At 43.7% G+C, this 20,078-nt stretch overlaps 1 protein-coding gene across 5 annotated transcripts in view; it reads left to right on the top strand.

Annotated features, from left to right (window-relative positions):
- ULK4 (unc-51 like kinase 4) overlaps nt 1-20,078 on the top strand; it is a 425,848-nt gene that overhangs the window by 380,664 nt on the left and 25,106 nt on the right. The window contains exon 37 of one of the 5 annotated variants that reach the window (XM_039526401.1): nt 4,897-4,969. The exons of the other annotated variants lie outside the window; for them this stretch is intronic. Within the exon in view, the coding sequence (XP_039382335.1) occupies nt 4,897-4,905 (9 nt within the window). The 3' untranslated portion in view covers nt 4,906-4,969. Of the gene's footprint in view, nt 1-4,896; nt 4,970-20,078 lie in introns of those variants that run through there. 5 annotated transcript variants of the gene reach the window in all.

The following is a 20,078-nucleotide window of genomic DNA, read 5'->3' as shown; positions in this document are numbered from 1 at the left end:
TTAGTCATAGGGTCAAAGGACAATTATGGTCTGAATTAAAGGAGAGGGAAGAATAAACAAACACAGAAGAACACCCACTAAGCAAGGCAACTAAACCGAGCAGTAGCTAGCAGAGTCCTTTTGGGGATTCTATTGCTATATCCTTCAGTTTGTACTGAAATGATAGGTAGACAGACAGACATGGTACAGCCAATAATAAAATGACAGGCTGAGATTGTCAAATAAACCTAAAGGAGTTAGGCATCCAGATCTCACTGAAATTCAATAGGGGCTAGCCACCTAACTTCTTTATGCTCTTTTGAAAACTCTGGCTGCTATGTTAAACAATATCAATCAAAAATTAAATTACTTTTTTTCATACTTCTGCTTGCAAAGATCATGTTTTGTTCTGTTTTTTTACATTGTGTGGTGGGTTTTAACTCCTCAAAATATTGCATCTATGCTATAAAAAATGAGTTGATCTGAACACCCCAGCACTCAAGGCAAGCCATGCTCTTAACAAAAAACTGGTGACTGTGTGAGAGGGAGAAAAGAGGTATTGAGCTGTGTCTGGAGCTTTGTGAATCTCAGCAGTTTTCATTCATGTGGAGTGTGTGGAAACTTTTTGTTTTTGTTTTGATTCATGTGTTTTACCTCCTTGAATTTCCTTTTGAATTTTTTGGTTTGATTGAACCTACAGCCATAAAATTAAACTCAGGGAAAACTACCCAAAACCATAAAATGGCCGGGTTTGTCCAAAGCATTGGCAAACAAGATTAGCAAATCTGTCTTGAGTCTGGGGTTTGTAATGAAACTCAAAACCATTTGAGCTTCTCACAGCTATTATTATACAAACCAGTGAATGGTGATAATGTTATAAATTTGTGCAAAAAAACCCTTTCCTCTGTCCATTTGTAAAGACACATGTTGTCTCTCATTACTGCATTTGATATATATTTGGATGACTGTTTTGAATGTGGATATGAAAAATTATTGGAAAGGAATAATTGTGTGGTTGAGCTGGCTGATATTTTTATCAGCTTGCTGGTATGTAAACATTGGGATTATGGAATAGTAGTTAGTTATTGTAATCCATACTTTGAAGAGATTCCAGATATTGATTCTTCTTTACAACTACATGATCTAAACGATAATTTGAGTTCTCATTCTTAACTTTAGCTATAGAGATGTAGAACACAGTTAATGGAAAAAAATTGTAAATGTATATATTTCATGTTATAATTATTTATGCAGATAAGTGATGTGTTTTATACCTTATTTATGCAAAATAATTTGGCAAGTTTACCAACCAGACATTGTGGGCCTGATTCTCATTTACACTGCTGTATCAGTGTAAAGTGGTTGTAAATATAATTTATTTCTATTTTAAAGCACCTTTATAGAAATTATTAGTGTAAATAAGATTCAGGCCTAATATGATACAAAAGGAGTTATGGGAAATGTAAAGATGTGTTCTTCTGCGAGTGGTTGCATACTTCTATTCCACTCAGGTGAGCGTACACCCAGTGCACCAAAACCAGACAATTTTGCTTAGCAGTATCCAGAGGGGTAGTGTTTGTGCCCTCAGCCCTTCCCATGGCTATATATGGGCAGTGGCACCCTGATCCTCCTCAGTTCCTTCTTGCCACGTGCAGCTAGAGTCAGTGCTTCCCATGTGTTTTTTTTCCTCATGGTTTTTCAACTATATCAGAATTATTTGTAGTTAGTAGTACCCTATAATTAGTAGTTAGTTAGCTTTAGTCTGTGTTAGTGTTATATGGGGGGTGTATATTCCTAATATCCCCCATATGTGCTGTTTGTTGTGCCTAGGACAGGGGCACATTAAGAAGAGGTGCTCTATTTGCCGCTCCTTTAAAAGGAGAACCCAGGTGGTCTGAGAGTTGCACTTAAAACAGAATCTCATGGTGCAGGCTGTGAGGCTGGACTTGGCTTGGGGACCTCTGTAGATTGTCAGGTCTGTCAGTCTTTAGAGGCAGTATGGACTCCTGAGAGGCCATCTGAGGTAGACTCTTCTCCTTGGAGAAGAATGGACTGGTTCCTTTCCTCTGGTCCCCCAAGGAAAAAGATGCATAAAATTAATCTAAGCCATTCCAGAGCTCAGAGAGACGGTTTCCCCTTCTAGACACAATAGGGGTTGTCACCCTACTTCTTCTTGTAGATAGAGCAGTGTCATATACCTGTTATCTGGTGCCAATGCCAAATCAGACCGGCACTGTACCATCAAATCTGGCACCACCTGCTGAACGGCTGATTCCAGTACCAATGTCCATCTCAGTTCCAAGGGCCTTGACTTTAGCTTGCTTAGTAGGCAACAGCTGATTTACTCTGCCTTTCAGTCCCGGAGTCTTCTTATGGAGTGCTACTTCCATTGGTGCTGGCACTCTGTGTCCATCACTTCACAGGGATCTACCAGACAGGAGAGCTTGGTCCCATCTTCCATGCCATCACTTCTGTCTACAGTACTGATGCCTTTATCAATACGCAGCACTTTAACCCACTCAGTGTCTGTGGGGCTAGCTCCAATCAAGCACCAATTTCCTCCTTGGCACTGACGGTGACCTTGATGCTGATGGTTTTCCCACCACCAAATGTTGTTCTGATTCAAGTACCCTATCAGTGATGGTTCAACCTTTAGTACCAGCCGAAACTCCAATGCAGCGCTGGACTGCTGACAGATCAGGGCATTTAGTAGCCACAGCAGGGATAGCTCCAGCATTATCAGCAGGCTATTCAGAAGGAGCCTCATTCTCGAGATCAGAATCAGCCTCTTCTCTTTATCCTTCCAGAGCACAGTCTCACAAATTCTCTAGATCCTCTTTTGAAGGATTGTCTTCTGTACCATGGTTGTTCTGGGGATATGGCTACTTGTTGGATTCTGCTGCTGTACTCTTTTCCAGATTAGCCTTCTTGGAATCCATGGGGTGCCCTATTTTCTTTGAAGTCCAGGTCAACAACTCACTCTAGACTAAGGTCATTGAGCCATCCAGTTGTTTCACTTCCAGCCCCATCTGGATAGGGGCACAGGCTGATGTGACAGTGGCAGAAATTCCAATACAACAGGAGGAACAACCATTACCTCAGGAGGGGTTTCTTGTTCCTTCATCCATCATGCTCTTCACCTGATAATTCCTTGGTCCTGGACTCATCCTCTCCAATTCCAGAGGACTTTAAGGTTTATCAGGAATGTCTAAGAATGATGTCTACGGCTTTGGGTATCCAAGCTGAGTTTGTCCATGAGAATGCCCATAAACTGCTGAGCATTCTGCAACCCTGAGTTCCGGGAAGAGTAGCCCTCTTGGAACAAGGAAAGTCCCTATGAAACATGCAGCATCAGTACCTCCTACACCAAAATGTACTGACAAGCATTACTATGTTCCCATGCATGATTCAAGTGTTTCTTCTCACACCCCACTCCCAATTCATTTGTGTAACTGCTGCAAATGAGAGGATGCATCAGGGCAGATATAAATCTACCCCAAAGGATAAAGAGACCAAGAAATTGGATTTAATAGGCAGAAAAGTTTATTCCACCTCATCCTGACAGATGTGTATCGCTAATCACCAGACACTTTTGTCTAAATATGATTTTTTTTAATTTAAATTCATTATCCAGATTTACAGAGAAGCTGCTGGAGGATGCTAGGGAGGAGTTTAAAGCTTTCCTGATGAAGGGCCATCTAGTGGCAAAGACTTCACGGCAGTCAGAATCTGATGTAGCAATCATCTCAGCCAGGCCCATGGCCTCTGCTATAACCATGAGCCAGGCATCTTGGCTGCAAAATTCTGATATTGCTTCTGATATACAGCAAACTATAGAAAACTTACCAATTGATGGACAGATGAGACATTACACTTATTTAAAGATTCTAGGATTGCATTACAGTCCTTAGGAATTTATACCCCAGCAGTTAAAAGATGCCATTATGGGCAGCAACATTCTCTTCTATTCCCCTCGTATCTCAGGTCGGTCCTCAAGCTAAAGCTGGACCAGGCCAAACCAATTCTCATTGCACTGGCTTGGCCAAGACAGCACTCGTTCTCCAATCTCCTCAATCTGTCAGTGCAACCTCCTGTATCCCTTCCTCCTCTGTCCAACCTACTGACTCAACACCATAGTCAAGTTGTGCATCCGGCGCTGAGCAGTCTACAGCTCTCGGGATTGTTGGTGCCTGGCAAGATGAGCAGTTGAGGAAATTCTACTTAACTGTAGAAAACTGTCTACTAGGTCCACTCCTTTGGCCAAACAGAAGTGTTTTCTGACTTCAGCAAGATCAAAGGGAATCTAATCCAGGTCATCACTTATTCAGACATTGTAGACTACCTGCTACATTTGAAGTCTTTGGGGCAGCTCTTAGCTCATTAAGGATTCACTTGGAAGTAATCACGGCTTTCCATCCTTCTATTCAGGGAAAGTCAGTTTTCTCAAATCCTGCATTAGGAAGATTTCTGAAGGATATTGTCCGCCTGTTCTCATTGATGAAATAAATGATTCCATTGTGGGATCTTAATACTGTGTTGGCTACCCTCGTGGGTCTTCTGTTTGAGCCATTAGCATTGTCCCTCCTTTCCCAGAAGACTGCCTTTGTTGTTGCAATAACTTCCACACAAAGAGTCAGTGAAATGCAGGTGAAATGCAGGCCATTATGGCAGTGCCTCCGTACACACAGTTCTTCAAGGATAAAGTATACTTGAGACAACATCTGAGATTTTTATCAAATGTCATTTCACAATTTCACCTCAACCAAGTTATTTACTTAGCCATATTCTTTCCCAAGCCACATTCCAATTCTGATGACCAGTGGCTTCATACCTTGGATGTGAGAGGATGTCTGGCCTTTAATCTGGAAAGGATTACGCCTTTTCGATCATCACCTCAGCTGTTTGTTTCTTTTGCAGGTAGGATGAAGGGTGAGCCAGTGTCAGCATAGTCAGTTTCCAAGTGGATGATCTCCTGCATTAATACAGTACACAGAGAAGCTCAGGCCATACCTCTGCAAATTGTGCAGGGTCATTCAACAAGGACTCAAATGAACTGAGTGGCATTTCTTAAATGTGTTTCAGTTTTGGACATTTGCTATATGGTTCTTTGTACATGTGTTTACCAAGCATTAGGCTGTTGCTGCTGCATCCAGGTAAGATGCAAACTTTGGGAAGACAGTTCTGCAGTCATTATATAAGTACACTCTGATCCCATCTCCTACAAGTAGTTTGTGAGTCACCTGAGTAGAATACACATCTGCAACCACTCGAATTAAAAACAGTTACCTACCTGTATTGTAACTGTTCTTTTTTTGATATGTGGGGGCATACAAGCATTCCATGACCACCCTGTTTCCTTTGCATCAGAGTCTCTACTGTTGACATTCAGTGCAAAGGTGGGGGCATTGAGGAAATGCCACCCTTATATAGTCATGGGAGGGGCTGAGGGTACAAGTGCCACCCCCACGGGTACTGCTAGGCAAAGTTCTCTGGCTTTGGTGCCCTCCTTGCATGTGCACCTGAGTGGAATAGAAGTCTACAGCCAGGGCTGTCCCTACCTATTATGGTGCCCTATGCAGCCTGAGCACCTGCTCCCACCCCCCCACCCTGGAGGGTCTGGGCTGTGCTCAAGGCCTGTGGGGCCAGGAAAGCAGGTGCCGTGGGGGGCCATTTTGGGGGGCCTCACAGACCCAGAGAGGCCCAGGGGATTACTGGGGGACCTGGTGCCAGCAGCAGGAAGGGGAACGACCCAGCCCCAGCCCGCTCCGCTCTCCACCTCTCCCCCCCGGCCCCAGCCATATTGCTTTGGGGAGGGGTCAGGACTGCTACCCGCACTCACTGGCAGCGGGAAGTGGAGCGATGCGGCTAGGAGCTGGCAGAGTGGAGCAGGCCTGGGGCCAGATTGCTCCGCTTCCTGTCGCTGCCGGTGAATGCAGGATTGTAGGGGGAAGAGGTGGAATGGGGGGCGGGCCAGGGGCAGAGCAGGGGGAGGACTAAAAGGCCGGATGGAAGGAGTTGCCCCGGGCCCCACACCCTCCTAGGGACGGTCCTGCCCCTTGCAGTGGGTGCAGCCCACAGGGGGGCCAGCCACGGGATAGGGCTGGCTGATGGAGCTGGTGCTGCTGCATATGTCTAGGGCCGGCCCTGTCTACACCCACATCTCAAAGAACAAGAGTTATAGTACAAGTAGAGAACCATTTTTTTTCTTGTGCTATTATAGTTAGTATGATCATTATAGTGGGGAAAACAGAGCTCATCTAGTCCTGCCCCCTGCGCAGAGACGGGACCAACTAAACCTAGATCATCCCTGACAGATGTCTGTCTAACCTGTTCTTAAGGGTCTCCACAACCTCCTGGGAAGCCTATTCCAGTGCTTAACAATCCTAGTTAGAAAGTTTTTCCTAATATCTAACCTAAATCTCCCTTGCTGCAGATTATGTCCATTATTTTTTGTCCTACGTTCAGTGGACATAGAGAACAATTGATTGATCACCATCCTCTTTATAACAGCCTTAGCATATTTGAATACTGTTATCAGGTGCCCCCTCAAGCTTCTTTTATTGAGAATAAATGTCCAATTTGTTAACCTTTACTTATAGGTCAAGTTATCTAAATCTTCTACCGTTTTTGTTACTCTCCCCCATTTGTACATACCTTTCCTAGAGTGTGGCACCCAGAACTGGACACAGTACACCAGCAGAGGCCTCACCAGTGCCAAGTATAGTGAAATAATTACCTCCTGTGTCTTAGATACGACATTCCTGTTAATACACCCCAGAATGATATTAGCCTTCTTTGCAACTGCATCACATTTTTTACTTATATTCAATTTGTGATCCTCTATAACCTCCAGATCCTTTTCAGCAGCAATAATAATACTTTCATCCTACAGTTGCAAAGGCCCAGATTTTAAGGTGTTGCTCTGCTCATTGTTGCAATGCCTAAATACCTTTAATAATTTGTTCCAGTATCTCTCCTGGTATTAAAATTAGGCTGACTGGTCTTAATTCCCTGGGTCCTACTTTTCCACCTTTCTAAAAACAGGTATACTATGTTTGCCCTTCCCCAGTCCTCTGGAACCTCACCATCCTCCAGGAGTTCTCAAAGATAATCGCTAATGGTTTTGAGATTGTTTCAACTAATTCCTTAGGTGAATTTCATCAAGTGCTGCTGACTTGAATACATCTAACTTCTCTAAATATTTCTTAACCTGTTCTTCTCTCTTTTAGCCTCTGTTCCTTCCTCCTTGTTGTCCTCCTTAATTGTGTTAAGTATCTCATCACAGTTTACCTTTTTTATTGAAGATTGAAGCAAAATAGGCATTAAACACCCCAGCCTTCTTGATGTCGTCTATTATTAATGAGGTCAGTGAGTTTCTGGCCCTAGAGTATCATTTATCCCATTAGCAAGGAACCATCAGTGCTGTAAAATGTTCTCATTCTGCAGAGGTAATAGTTTGCTCAAGAAATCACATGCTTGCTCTATTCCAGGTTGTGGGTAGTATTATTCAGTCAGCTGCTATTACCCTTTGGTGACATGTCAGCTTTTTTCTCCTTGTTTTAAATATAAAAATACTTTGTACTTATTATAGCCCTTTACACGTTCATAAAGCTGTACAAACATTAATTAAATAAACCTCACAGCACACAGAAGATGACCGAAGGTTCAGTCTACAGTTGAAGAGGCTCTTGTCAGACCATAATGTTACAAATTACACTGTTTGCTTGGATGGGAGCAGGTTACAACGGCTTGGTCAAGCTGGCCAGTATAGTTGCTGAGCTTCGTTGAACCAGCTGCAGCTTGGATCTTTATCTAATAAAATTCCTTTTGGATTGTGGCAGAGGTCTTCCTGCCAGTGTGAACACAATTCAGGTTTTGTTACATGTGGGGGATATATTCTCATTATTCCAAAGAAAATGGTGGTAAAGCATCAGTTCAGGATGACCTTGGTCAAAAGTACTCTGGGAAAATAGAGACTTTTCCAACCTCTCCACTTACCCAAGGACCTAGAAAAAGTGGTGGCAGTACATCTGCAGGGCCATAGGGAATGGAATTATCCATTCGTCAATGTGCAGTCCATATTTCAGCACAGACATAATACCAAGTTAATCCTCAGATACACAAATAACATACCATGGGGATGAAGGGGACCTGTGTCATTGTATGTCTTTGCCATTTTGCATCATTGACACCACCTGAACTACACTTTTAGTTGTATCTTATTTGCTCACAAGAGACACTATCAACTTGAAACCTAGGCAGTTTTAAAAAATGAATTTAAAGTACTTTCTGGTACTGTACTCTGAGACCTCTACCAACTGTTATGATTTTACAGTCATTTTTCTGTTTTATTTTTGGTGTTTTACCCTTCCCTATTGCTTTGTGAAAGATCCACATGAACATAGAGGGACAACTGTCTGACTGTACAGGGAAAGAGTACAACTGACTACGGATAAAGTCTCATGAGAGGCACAAAATAAGTCAGCTGAAAAAGTAAAGGATTTTTGTTTTTACTGTCCTCTTTCGGTTTGAGTAATTGTAGCAGTGACATAATAGTTAGTCAAAAGTTTTCAGAGAAGAGTGTTATTTTTTGATGTCCCTTTAATTGCAGCCTTGTGAAAGATTGGAAAAAGGGTAACTAGTCTGTTCCAATACTAAATAATAGTAGCAATAATAATACTTTCATCCTACAGTTGCAAAGGCCCAGATTTTAAGGTGTTGCTCTGCTCATTGTTGCAATGCCTAAATACCTTTAAAATCTGGGACATAAGTGTTCTGTAATGGTTGGGATTCTGAGACAGAAACAGGTCTGTTGGTTTCCTTAAGATGGCCAGTGATAGCACTGGGAGTAAACCCCCCATTTTGATTTACAATCCTCTTGTCTGACAAGTGGAAAATACTGCCTTGTCATAGGAAAACTTATAACCGCATAGATTAGAAGAAGAAAAGGACCCATAGTAAGCAGGGTTTTTTGAAGTTTATAGAATTGTAATTACTATATATGATATCAGTCAAAAAGGTCTGTTCTCAATTTAAGTATGGAAAAGGCAAGGGAGAAGGAGGGAGAGCGAGAGTGCATAGGAGGAAATGAGCTTGTTCACAGTTCCTTTAAGAAGTAAATTATAAATGGCCATTGAGGCAAAATACTTAGGTCATTCAAAAATATAGTTGGCTTAATTAAAAAAAAGTAATATAACAACAATAAATCTGACTAGGTTGACACACCTTAACTCATCTCTCCAAACTGTGTTATGGTCATCTTTGTTTTCACTACTTTAACATCTGCCTGTGGAAGGCAATAAAGGTATTGCAGAGAATGTGATGCTTGTAGGTTTCAGTGTTGCTCTGGGTGTGCTGAAGAATTCTAAAGGTATTGGAGGAAAGGCCGTTCAGGATATTATAGGCACTGTGGTACAGTAATGCAGTAGCCTAGTCTAACTATTCAAAATGCATTTTTGCTGAGATTCCTTCAACCTTATATGATGAGATAGAGACAAAGAGAAAGAGAGACTATATTGCATTGTGGGGTCTTGTACAAATATCAGAAGTATCATTAAAGCTTTTTCAGAAACAGCTGCATTAGCTCTCCCATGCCTTTGTACCACCAAGTTTACAATTGACCAGTTTGCACAATATAAAACCAGTTTGCACAATATAAAAATGAACAATGTAAAATAGCTTTTTCTTTCCTTAAGCGTTTGCAGAATTAGCTACAGTTATGGAACCAAATTCTCAGCTGCTGTAAATTGGCATAGTACCATTGACTTCAATGGAACTATAACCAGTTTGTACCAGCTGAAGATCCTAGCCTATTGGATCCAGAACTGCAAGGTGCTTAGCACCTTCAAATCCTGTTGAAGTTACTGGGAGTTGTGGTTGCTCAGCATCTTTCCTGGTTGGGCCCATAAAAGTCAGCAGTTCCACCTTTCATCTATGCTAATTTAGGGCAACTCATTAACAATGAAGGGAGGAAATAATTATATATATTAAATCTGGTTCCAGTAGAACCTGCTATACCTAGGAGTGAGTTCCAACTTTCATTCTAACTCTCATTATTCAGTATCTTGGCTACATAGACGTAAAATAAATTATATGTGCAGAAAATTGTTTTAAATATGAAGGGCTTTCAGCAGATGTTGTGCTAATCTGGTTGATGAAGTGAAATGGGAATTACAGAAGCCAAGCGTTTCAATCAGTAGATCTAAATTGCACTTCAGTTAATAATAAAATCCATGTAGGAAATTAGCTGTAATCTGTGTTCAGGAGTCTGATTTGAAGAGTTGTCCATACTGAGTTGTAAGGCATTGTGGTATTTCCTATGATTGGAATAGCACTAACTTGGAAAGACAAGAAGGAGGAGAAGTGGACCATGGCCTGGGAGACAAAAGTACTTGTGTGTGATCTACATAAATTGAATCAAATGTCCTTACTGGTCAACCTTACCAAGTAGCACTACTTCATTTGAATGCTGACATGTTTACAAACAATGTTGAGTTCCATTTTTTAATGAAAGTGCTAGGTGTTTTTTCTTAAAATGTCCTTTAAAAAAACCTTTATTATTTCGAAAGAATGTATTCCTCCCCCATGCCAATCCCTTCCACCCACACACCCTGCATATGCACATTGCAATTTAATGTGACATTCAGAAAGGGAAAAAAAATAATTTACAATCAAGACATCAAATTATGTTTTAAAATTCAGATTATAGAAGTTCAATGCCCGAATTTGCATAGAAAATATGTGGTTTGCATAATAATTTGAAATCTGTTTTCCAGCTCTAATACTTGGTTTTAGACTCTCTTTAATCGGGCATAAGTGCATTTTAAAATAACTTTTTTTTTTCAGCTGCTAAATATTTATTTTATTTCTGTTTAATTTCATTTTTCTTTTGTGACTGTTCGATCTTCAATAACATTCACATTTAGATGTTAACCTAATATTGCTAAAAAGGTAATAATGATTATTTTATCTTTAGAACTTCATTTCATTGTGCTTTGCATTTTTTCTGAGTTAAAGTAGCTCAGTTAAGTAACTTTTTTTTTTAATTAGGCATAAGTATCTGGGGCCTTGGCTATACTTGTGACTTAGAGCGCATTAAAGCAGCCCTGGGCGCCCTAACTCATGATGCATCCACACTGGCAAGGCATGTAGAGCGCCCGGACTCTGCGGCTGGAGCGCTCCTGGTACTCCACCTCAACAAGAGGCATAACGCTTGCTGCGCCCCGGCTGGAGCACCGTGGCACCAGTGTGGATGCCCTGGTCTGTTAATGGGCTCTGATCAGCCTCTAGAAGTGTCCCAGAATGCCTGTTCTAGCCACTCTGGTTATCACTTTGAACTCTACTGCCTGCCCTCCGGTGACCAACCGTCAGACCTGCCCTTTAAATTCTCTGGGAATTTTGAAAATCCCCTTCCTGTTTGCTCAGCAAGTCATGGAGTGCTCTCAGTGCATCTTTCCAGGTGACCATGCCTCCATGCGCCAGGCGATCCCCAGTATGGAGCAATGGCGAGGTGCTGGACCTCATCAGTGTTTGGGAGGGAGGAAGCTGTCCAGTCACTCTTGCATCCGACGAAGTGGGCATTCACCCACGAAAGCTCATGCTGCAAAACGTCTGTTAGTCTATAAGGTGCCACAGGATTCTTTGCTGCTTTTACAGTCCTAGCTGTGCTCCAGCCATAGGAATTTCGATGCCTTCGGGCAGATATCAAGGGACATGATGGAAAGGGGCCATGACCAGGATGCATAGCAGTGCAGGATTAAAGTGAAGGAGCTGTGGAATGCCTACCACAAAGCCCATGAGGCAAACCACCACTCCGGTGCTGTCCTCGTGACCTGCCGTTTCTGCAAAGAGCTGGACACAATACTTGGGGGCAACCCCACCTCCACTCCGAGGATCACCGTGGACACTTCAGAGCCCAGTTCAACAAGGCAGGAGGAAAGTGGGAGCGAGGGTGCTGAGGAGGAGGGAGTCACCCCAGCATCCCTAGATGCATGCAGCCAGGAGCTGTTCTCAAGCCAGGAGGAAGGTAGCCAGTCACAGTGGCCGGTGCTTGGGGAAGAACAAACAGCAGAGGAGGTGCCCAGTAAGCGGCTTCTATTTTGGGAAGGAAGTTGTTCGGTGCAGGCTCTTGGGGAAAGGAGGGTTAGGGCTGCATGCATGCCTAGATGCGGACTAGGGCGTTCATGTGCTCTCTCATATCACGATAATCAGCCTCAGTGATCTCTTCAAAAGTCTCATGCAGAAGCTGGGCAATGCAGTTGCACAGGTTCCTTGGGAGAGCTACTATACTACTTGTCCCAGTAAGGCTAACATGTCCGTGCCACTGTTCCGTAGGGGCGGGGGGACCATTGCTGCACACAGGCCAGGGCGGAAGCCACATTATAGTAGAAGACCCTTACTTCCCAGGTTACCCTCAGCAGCGAGATATCTTCCAGGACAAACTCCTGTGGAAAATGTGTGGACAGTGTTCAGTATAGGGGCCCCCTGCAGCTGTTAGCTCTCCCCAAGGCACAGAAACCCAGAGAACAGTATGGCCATGATACAATCAGTCCTCCTTGCCCCTGTGCTTACTCACCATTTTGGGCCTCCTTTGGGTTATGTGCGCTTGCTTTGGGACGTGCAAATTCTGTTATTGTGTAGACTGCTTGTCTTTAAGTACAGGCGAATCATTACTCTGTCTGGTGTGACCAATGCTGCCTCTGTTAAGTGTTGCATTTTGCCTTTATAAATGCAACCTTGAGATCTCAGCCGTCCGTGTTATCACCGGATGAAAGATTCCAAAGAATTAGGAAGAGGCCATGTAGAAGCAAAGAGGTCAGGCTGCATGAAGTAATGCAGTAGTCCCTTAATGAAAATCAAAAAGCGCAAGAGTGGCGAGAGAGTGAAAGGAGGATCCACCAGCAGAATGCAGAAGGCTGGCAGCAAAGCACGGAGCGGCTGCTAAGCATTATGGAGCGCCAAGCGGACTTGATACAGGCGCTTGTAGCCATGCAGGCAGAGCGCTACCGCACCCATCCCCACTGCAGCCCTTGTCCCAAAACTCTTTCCCTTGTGTCCCTATGTTACCTCCAACCCACTTTCCCCCGCATCCGAGTTCTTATCGCCACCAGCTGCCTCCAACACCTGTAGCTTCACCACCCAGCCCTGCAAACTATGACCCTTACCCTCTGCACTCAACCCCCATCAGCATGCATTTTAGCCAGCCTGAAGTGCAGCACTCATTGCACTGCTCTCCAGACAGGAAGGCAGAGTATGAGAACAGGACATATTCAAATCTGTGATTGAACTGTTCCCCACCCAACCCCCTTGCCCTTTCTGTTTCCCAAGCAGTTGTGTTTCTTTTCAATAAATTAATTTTCTTTTAAATAAATGGATTTTGGGGCTTTGAAAACATTCTTTATTATTGCATTAAGTAAAAGATACCTTAGGCCACGAAAGCAACAGGCACTGCAAGTCGGTGTAGCAAACATAGATTCCTACTAACATTGAAACCACTGCTCTTCACTCCCGTTCAGGGCACCAAACATTACTAGTGGCTTTCAGCCTCAAATTGCCCCCTCAAGGCGTCCCTAATCCTTGCAGCCCCGCGCTGGGCCCGTCTAATAGCCTTGCTCTCTGGCTGTTCAAATTAAGCCTCCAGGTGTTGAACCTCTGAGTTCCATGCCTGAGTGAATCTTTCACCCTTCCCTTCACAAATGTTATGGAGTGTACAGCACACGGATATAACCACGGGGATGTTGACGTCAGCCAGGTCCAGCTTCCCATACAAACTGCACCAGCGGCCCTTTAAACGGCCAAAAACACACTCCACAGTCATTTTGCACCGACTCAGCCTGTTGTTGAACTGCTCCTTGCTGCTGCCAAGGCTCTCTGTGTAGGGTTTCATGAGACACAGCGTTAAAGGGTAAGCGGAGTCTCCAAGGATCACAATGGGCATTTTGACTTTCCCTACAGTGATCTTCAGGTTTGGGTAGAAAGTCCTGGCTTGCAGCTTCCTAAACAGACCAGTGTTCCAAAAGATGTGTGTGTCATGCACCTTTCCGGGCCAGCCTGCATTAATGTCAATGAAACGCCCACGGTGAGCCACAAGCGCCTGGAGAATCATAGAGCAATACCCCTTCCGATTAACATACTCAGAGGCTAGGTAGGCTGGTGCCAGAATTTGAATATGCGACCCAACTATCGCCCCTCTGCAGTTAGGGAAACCCATTTGTGCAAAGCCAGCCACAATGTCATGCATGTTACCCAGAGTCATGGTTCTTCTTAGCAGGATACGATTAATGGCCCTGCAGAAATCAATATGATTTCAACGGTTGCCTTTCCCACTCCAAACTGGTTAGCGACCGATCAGTAGCAGTCTGGAGTTGCCAGCTTCGAGATTGCAGTAGCCACCTACTTCTCCACGGGCAGGGCAGCTCTCAATCTTGTGTCCTTTCGTTGGGGGGGGCGTCAAGCTCATCACACAGTCCCATGAAAGTGGCTTTTCTCATCCGAAAGTTCTGCAGCTACTGCTCATCATCCCAGACTTGCATGACGATGTGATCCCATCACCCAGTGCTTGTTTCCAGAGCCCAAAAGCGGCATTCCATGGTGGTGAACATGTCCGTGAATGCCACAAGCAATCTTGTGTCATATGCGTTACGTGAGTCAACATCATTGTCGGACTCCTCACTGTCAGTTTGTAGCTTAAGGAGTAACTTGACTGCCAAACATGACGTGCTGGCGAGACTCATCAGCATATTCCTCAGCATTTCGGGCTCTATTCCCAGAGACCGAAAGTGAAGACGGAGTGTGCAGTACAAAAAACGTTGAAAGATGGTGCCAAATGTGGCTGGACGCACAGGGATTGCTGTGATGTGAAGCGATGCATCACGGGGCATTGGACAGTACCCAGAATTCCCCACTCCCCCCTTCCCACAAGCCACAGCGCCAGAATGGGAAGAGGTGCTCTGTGGGATAGCTGCCCATAATGCACCGCTTCCAATGCCGCTGCACGTGCCGCAAATGTGGCCACGCCAGTGCACTTGCAGCTGACAGTGTAAACACACTGCAGTGCTTTCCCTACTGTGCTCTCCAAGGGTTGGTTTAACTCACAGCACTCTACATCTGCAAGTGTAGCCAGGCCCTAAGTATTTGAGACCATAAAGTCTTACTTTTTTTTGTTGCTGTTGTTACTGTTCTAATAAATTAGTGGTTTAAAATTTTTGACCATTTTTGGCTATTTGTCCAATATTTGACAAGTCAATTGACCAATTATTTTTGGATGGGTCAAATGCCCAACTCTACAGCTCAAAGAAGAAAAGACAGTCAAAATAAAATGGTTCCAAACCGAAGGTGAGATAGACAAACTGGAGTTGTAATTTGCAGCTATTGCGAGGCAAGCACTATTTACACTGTCCGAAGGGTGTGCAGAGTAAAAGCATTTTTGTTTGTTGAATTTTTTATGCAGTCTAGCACTGTTGAAATGAATGCTGAATTTCCAGCAGTCTCTGATTCTTTCTTTAAATGAGAAAAGATGTTTCTGTGGCCATTACCGTCCTAATTAACACCTCTCCTCTTCTTTCAAATGAGCCTGTAGGGTAGCTAATGGAGCTGTGGGAGCTTGGGGAAAAACTCTCCTGGTGAGCAAGTTTTGCAGCATGAAAGAAAAAAAAATCATGAGCTGAGAGAGAGCTCAATTAATGTCCATGGAAATTTTTAAGACATTAAAAATAGGGCAGTGAAGAAAAAGCAATATTAAAATATTAGGGGCCAGATCCTTGGCTGGTGTGACTTGATGTAGATTTATTATAGATTTGAGCAACACTGATTTGTACCATCTTGGAAATTGGCCCTGGATCTTCAAACTAATCCAGAGGACAGTTGATTTGAGAGATGCTCTGTATAAAGGGGTAGGTACAGATTGAGCAATTGACACTGAAAATCCAATATCATGTCAGCAGCTACAGGATTTTAGGCTCTTGTGAGGGGTCTTACATTTCTCTTTTAAAATAATACTTTACATATACTGCAAAGATCCTCTTCCACTTATGGGCTTGTCAAAGTGACAAACGAGAACCCATGTCAGTAAGATTTATTGGAGCGTGTGTCATGATGGGATATCGTTCTTCCTCTGGTGCATTATGAGGCACAGTGCTAAAGGCCAGAGCCACAACCATCTGAGAAGTGGCTGCCATGTTTCCATGTGTGACAATAAGTGTCTTATTGTGATTTTAGTCAGCCTCTGTTGCTGTAATGAATTCCTGAATCATTTTATTGTTGTTAACAGTTAACACTAACACTGTGTTAGGTATTGTCATAGTTCACATTTAAAGAAGATACCAATTGCATTTTAAAATTATTCAAAAAAGCAGAGGCACAGAGAAGCCAAGTGATTTACATGGTATCACACAGCAGGTCGGTAGCAGAGCTAGTTCTAGAACCCATTCTTTGGGCTTCCCTTGTCTGTTCTTATATTCCTTTTCTGACCCCTCAGTCTGATCTCTCCTCTGCCTGACTCCCCGTTCTCTTTACCCCATTCAGTGGATGTTTAAGCCTTTTCTGTCCTTCCTCTTGCTCTCCTGCTCCTTCCTGCCCGCTCCCATTGAAGCTGTGCCTTGTTGAGACCTTTCACCTGCATGGTGCAGCTCCGCAGAACCACCACCAGCTTTCTCTCTTAGATCTAGAGGTTTTCTCCTCTGTGAAGTGCCAGCGCTCCTACCTAGCAACACTGCAGTGTGAGAGCAGAAGCTAGGAAACAAGAAGGGAAAGGAAGGCCTAATAGCCCAGGCAGTGGGGACCAAAAGAGAGTGCCATGAGGAATGGGGGGCAAAGGGGTTTGCAGGGAGGGGGTAAATAAAAGGGCTGGGGAGAAGGGTTGAGAGCAGCAAGTGGATCTAAGTGGGTGAGGTGGAAGGAAAAAGCTAGTCTCCTCCAAAAAATTAGATTAAAAATAAAAGGTGGAATCCTGCTTCCATTGATGTCAATGCCAAAACTCCCATTTCCTTCAGTGCGACCAGGATTTTACCCAAAATGTTTAATATAAAAGCTGTTTGTTTGTTCTTGCACAGCTTTAATTGACTGATGACTGTAATATTTTAAGGTATTCAACATCAGAAAAAGTCTGCATTCTGGCTGATCAGCAGCCATTACTTGTGGAGGTGCCTAATCCTGTTGATGTAGGTCAGTAAAAGGAAGTAGTCTCTGTACCAGGTATTGTCCCAGGATATCACCACAGCTATTTGCCAATAGCAATGCAGGATTTCCTAATTAATTTTATACTTTGTAATACAGCACACACCTAAGCACTTGGTGAAACATAGCCATAGTCTCCAGCTTGCAATGTACCAAGGTGTGTCATTAATACACAGTTACATATGCTAAATCATGTATTATATAAGCCGTAACACACAATGTGATATGCTTTTGTCAGCTAATATATGCACACCTTGGGTGTACTGTGGCTGCAGCACTGCTGAGGGCCACAACACACCCAGGGTGTGTGTATATTGGCTGATGAATGCACATTATGTTGTGTGTTACTGCACTTATAAAATATTTTTGAGAGAAAAACTTTTCAGAAGAAATTAAAATATAAAATTATTGAAGATGAACACACCAAGAAACTGGAACCAAACAAATCCCTCCAAGAATTGACCAGAACTTTGCTATATTTAAAGCTTCCCCACACCAATCACTGATGAAATGCAGTTATTTGACTTCTGGAAACACCCAATCTGCTTCGCTTTTTAATCTCCCACTTCTTGCATGTCATCAGAGCCTCTTAATTTAATATAATAATAAGAGATATACCTATCTCCTAGAACTGGAAGGGACCTTGAAAGGTCATTGAGTCCAGCACCCTGTCTTCACTAGCAGGACCAAGTACTGATTTTTGCCCCAGATTCCTAAGTGGCCCCCTCAAGAATTCAACTCCCAGCCCTGGATTTAGCAGGCCAATGCTCAAACCACTGAGCTATCCCTCCCCCCAGTATTCCACACTTGCCAGCTGGTGGTGGGGTTGAGGGAGGCAACAGATACCAGAAGTAATTTGTGAGGAACCCACTACTGTGCTTGAGATACTTTTGCTGGACCCCCTGCTTCCCCATGACAGCAGCTGGTGTAAGCCATTTGTGCTGGATCCCATGTTTCCTCTTGTAAGGGGGGGGAGAAGAGATTGCTTGGAGCCACTTGTGCTGAACCTGCTGCTCCTGCTGAATTAGCAAATGGCAGTGTGGGACAGCAACTGCTCAAAGCCACTTAGTTTAATTCCTCCCCCTCCTATTCTTGCCCTGCTCCAACATGTTTCCTGGTGGGAGTGGAGACAACCTGGAGACACTTTATTTAATTCTTCTCTACCTCCCGCCTTGGAGCAGCATATGGGCAGCAGTTTCGTATCCTCCCAGTTAGATGGAAGGCTTCTCTGCCCCATGACTACAACCCCCAAAACTGAAGAAAGTAGCAACTCAGGGCAGCTTTATTGTTGAAGAATATTTTTTCCAGCCCCCCTTTCCCTGCCAGCAAGGAGACGATTATTTAGTTTTAAATTCATTTTTAAATGTAATTTCATTTTTAAAGGTCACAAATATGCAGGAAATTTAGTCATGCATTTTCAACTGTGTGTGAATTGTGTGGACTTTGTGAACTCTCATTGTTAATATGATGTTATGGAAAATATTCCTTTAACTGGTTATTCCAGAAAATTCTAACTCGTAAAGGGCCATCTTGGTGTCTTAGAAGTCTTACTAAATAACATCACTAAAGAAAGTGCTACATTTTAGAATATGCCATTCTGTGACCTCTCAGTCCCTAGTTAGAGACCCTCAAGGGGAGAGAGAAAGAGAACTTCCATTGAATTCATAAATAATTCACCCTAAACACTGTGACAGTAGTATTAGAAACAACCTATTATGGTAAAGTGACAACAGCTGTGCATCCCTTTGGGAGAAGGATCTTTTAACTAATATCCCTCAATCCCAGTAAGATTACTGTAAATAGATATAAACAAAGACTACCTGGCATCTACATTCTCAACTTTAGAACCAGAAAATAAATCTTATGATCGCAACCTACAGTAATTGGAATTTATTTTGGCATGTTGCAGAACTCCAGTATATAGGTAGAATTGTATTGTGCTTCAAGATAAATCAAAATACCTACCAAAATATTTGATTACATTTTCCTCTTAAGAACTGAAGTTCAATGCAATTATCTGTCCTGACATTAATGCCATAATAAAATTGATAATTAGTTGTTTAAGGGAACAAATGACAAGGAGAATTGCTTCCTGTGGTTCAGTTAGTTTACATACAGTAGAACAGTGGTTCTCAAAGCTGGTCCGCTGCTTGTTCAGGGAAAGCCCCTGGCGGGCCAGGCCAGTTTGTTTACCTGCCGCGTCTGCAGGTTCAGCTGATCGCGGCTCCCACTGGCCACGGTTCGCTGCTCCAGGCCAATGAGGGCTGCAGGAAGCAGCACGGACTGAGGGATGTGCTAGCCGCCTTTCCCGCAATCCCCATTGGCCTGGAGTGGTAAACCGCAGCCAGTGGGAGCCACAATTGACCAAACCTGTGGACGCTGCAGGTAAACAAACCGGCCTGGTCTGCCAGGGGCTTTCCCTGAACAAGCGGTGGACCAGATTTGAAAACCACTGCAGTAGAAAAATCATCAGACATGGATAGAGGTACTTCCTCTTGAACAGTAATGGTGTAAATCAGTGGTCCCCAACCTTTTCGTCTGGTGGGCGCCAGACGAAGGACCGTGGCAGTGGTGGAGCACCCGCCGAAATGCCGCCGAATTTCTGTGGCATTTCGGCGGCGACGCCTCTCGATGATGTCACTTGTTGGCGGCAAGCGGTGTCATCGAGAGGCATCACCGCCGAAATGCCGCAGAAATTCGGGGGCGACGCCTCTCGATGATGTCACTTGTTGGCGGCAAGCGGCGTCATCAAGAGGTGTCGCCACCGAAATGCCGCAGAAATTCGGCAGCATTTCGGCGGATGCTCCACCGCCAGCCAGGACGCGGGCGCATTTAGATGCCCCTGCGTTGGGGACCCCTAGTGTAAATCTTTGACTCTATCCATTGCTCAACTTATTCAGTTCTCCTGTAAATGCTAACTATTAATA

This window comes from Mauremys reevesii, linkage group 2 (genome assembly GCF_016161935.1).
Source record: "Mauremys reevesii isolate NIE-2019 linkage group 2, ASM1616193v1, whole genome shotgun sequence".
Taxonomy (NCBI): Eukaryota; Metazoa; Chordata; order Testudines; family Geoemydidae; genus Mauremys; species Mauremys reevesii.
The sequence above is the reverse complement of the archived record's forward strand: the minus strand, read 5'-3'. Positions and strand labels throughout refer to the sequence as shown.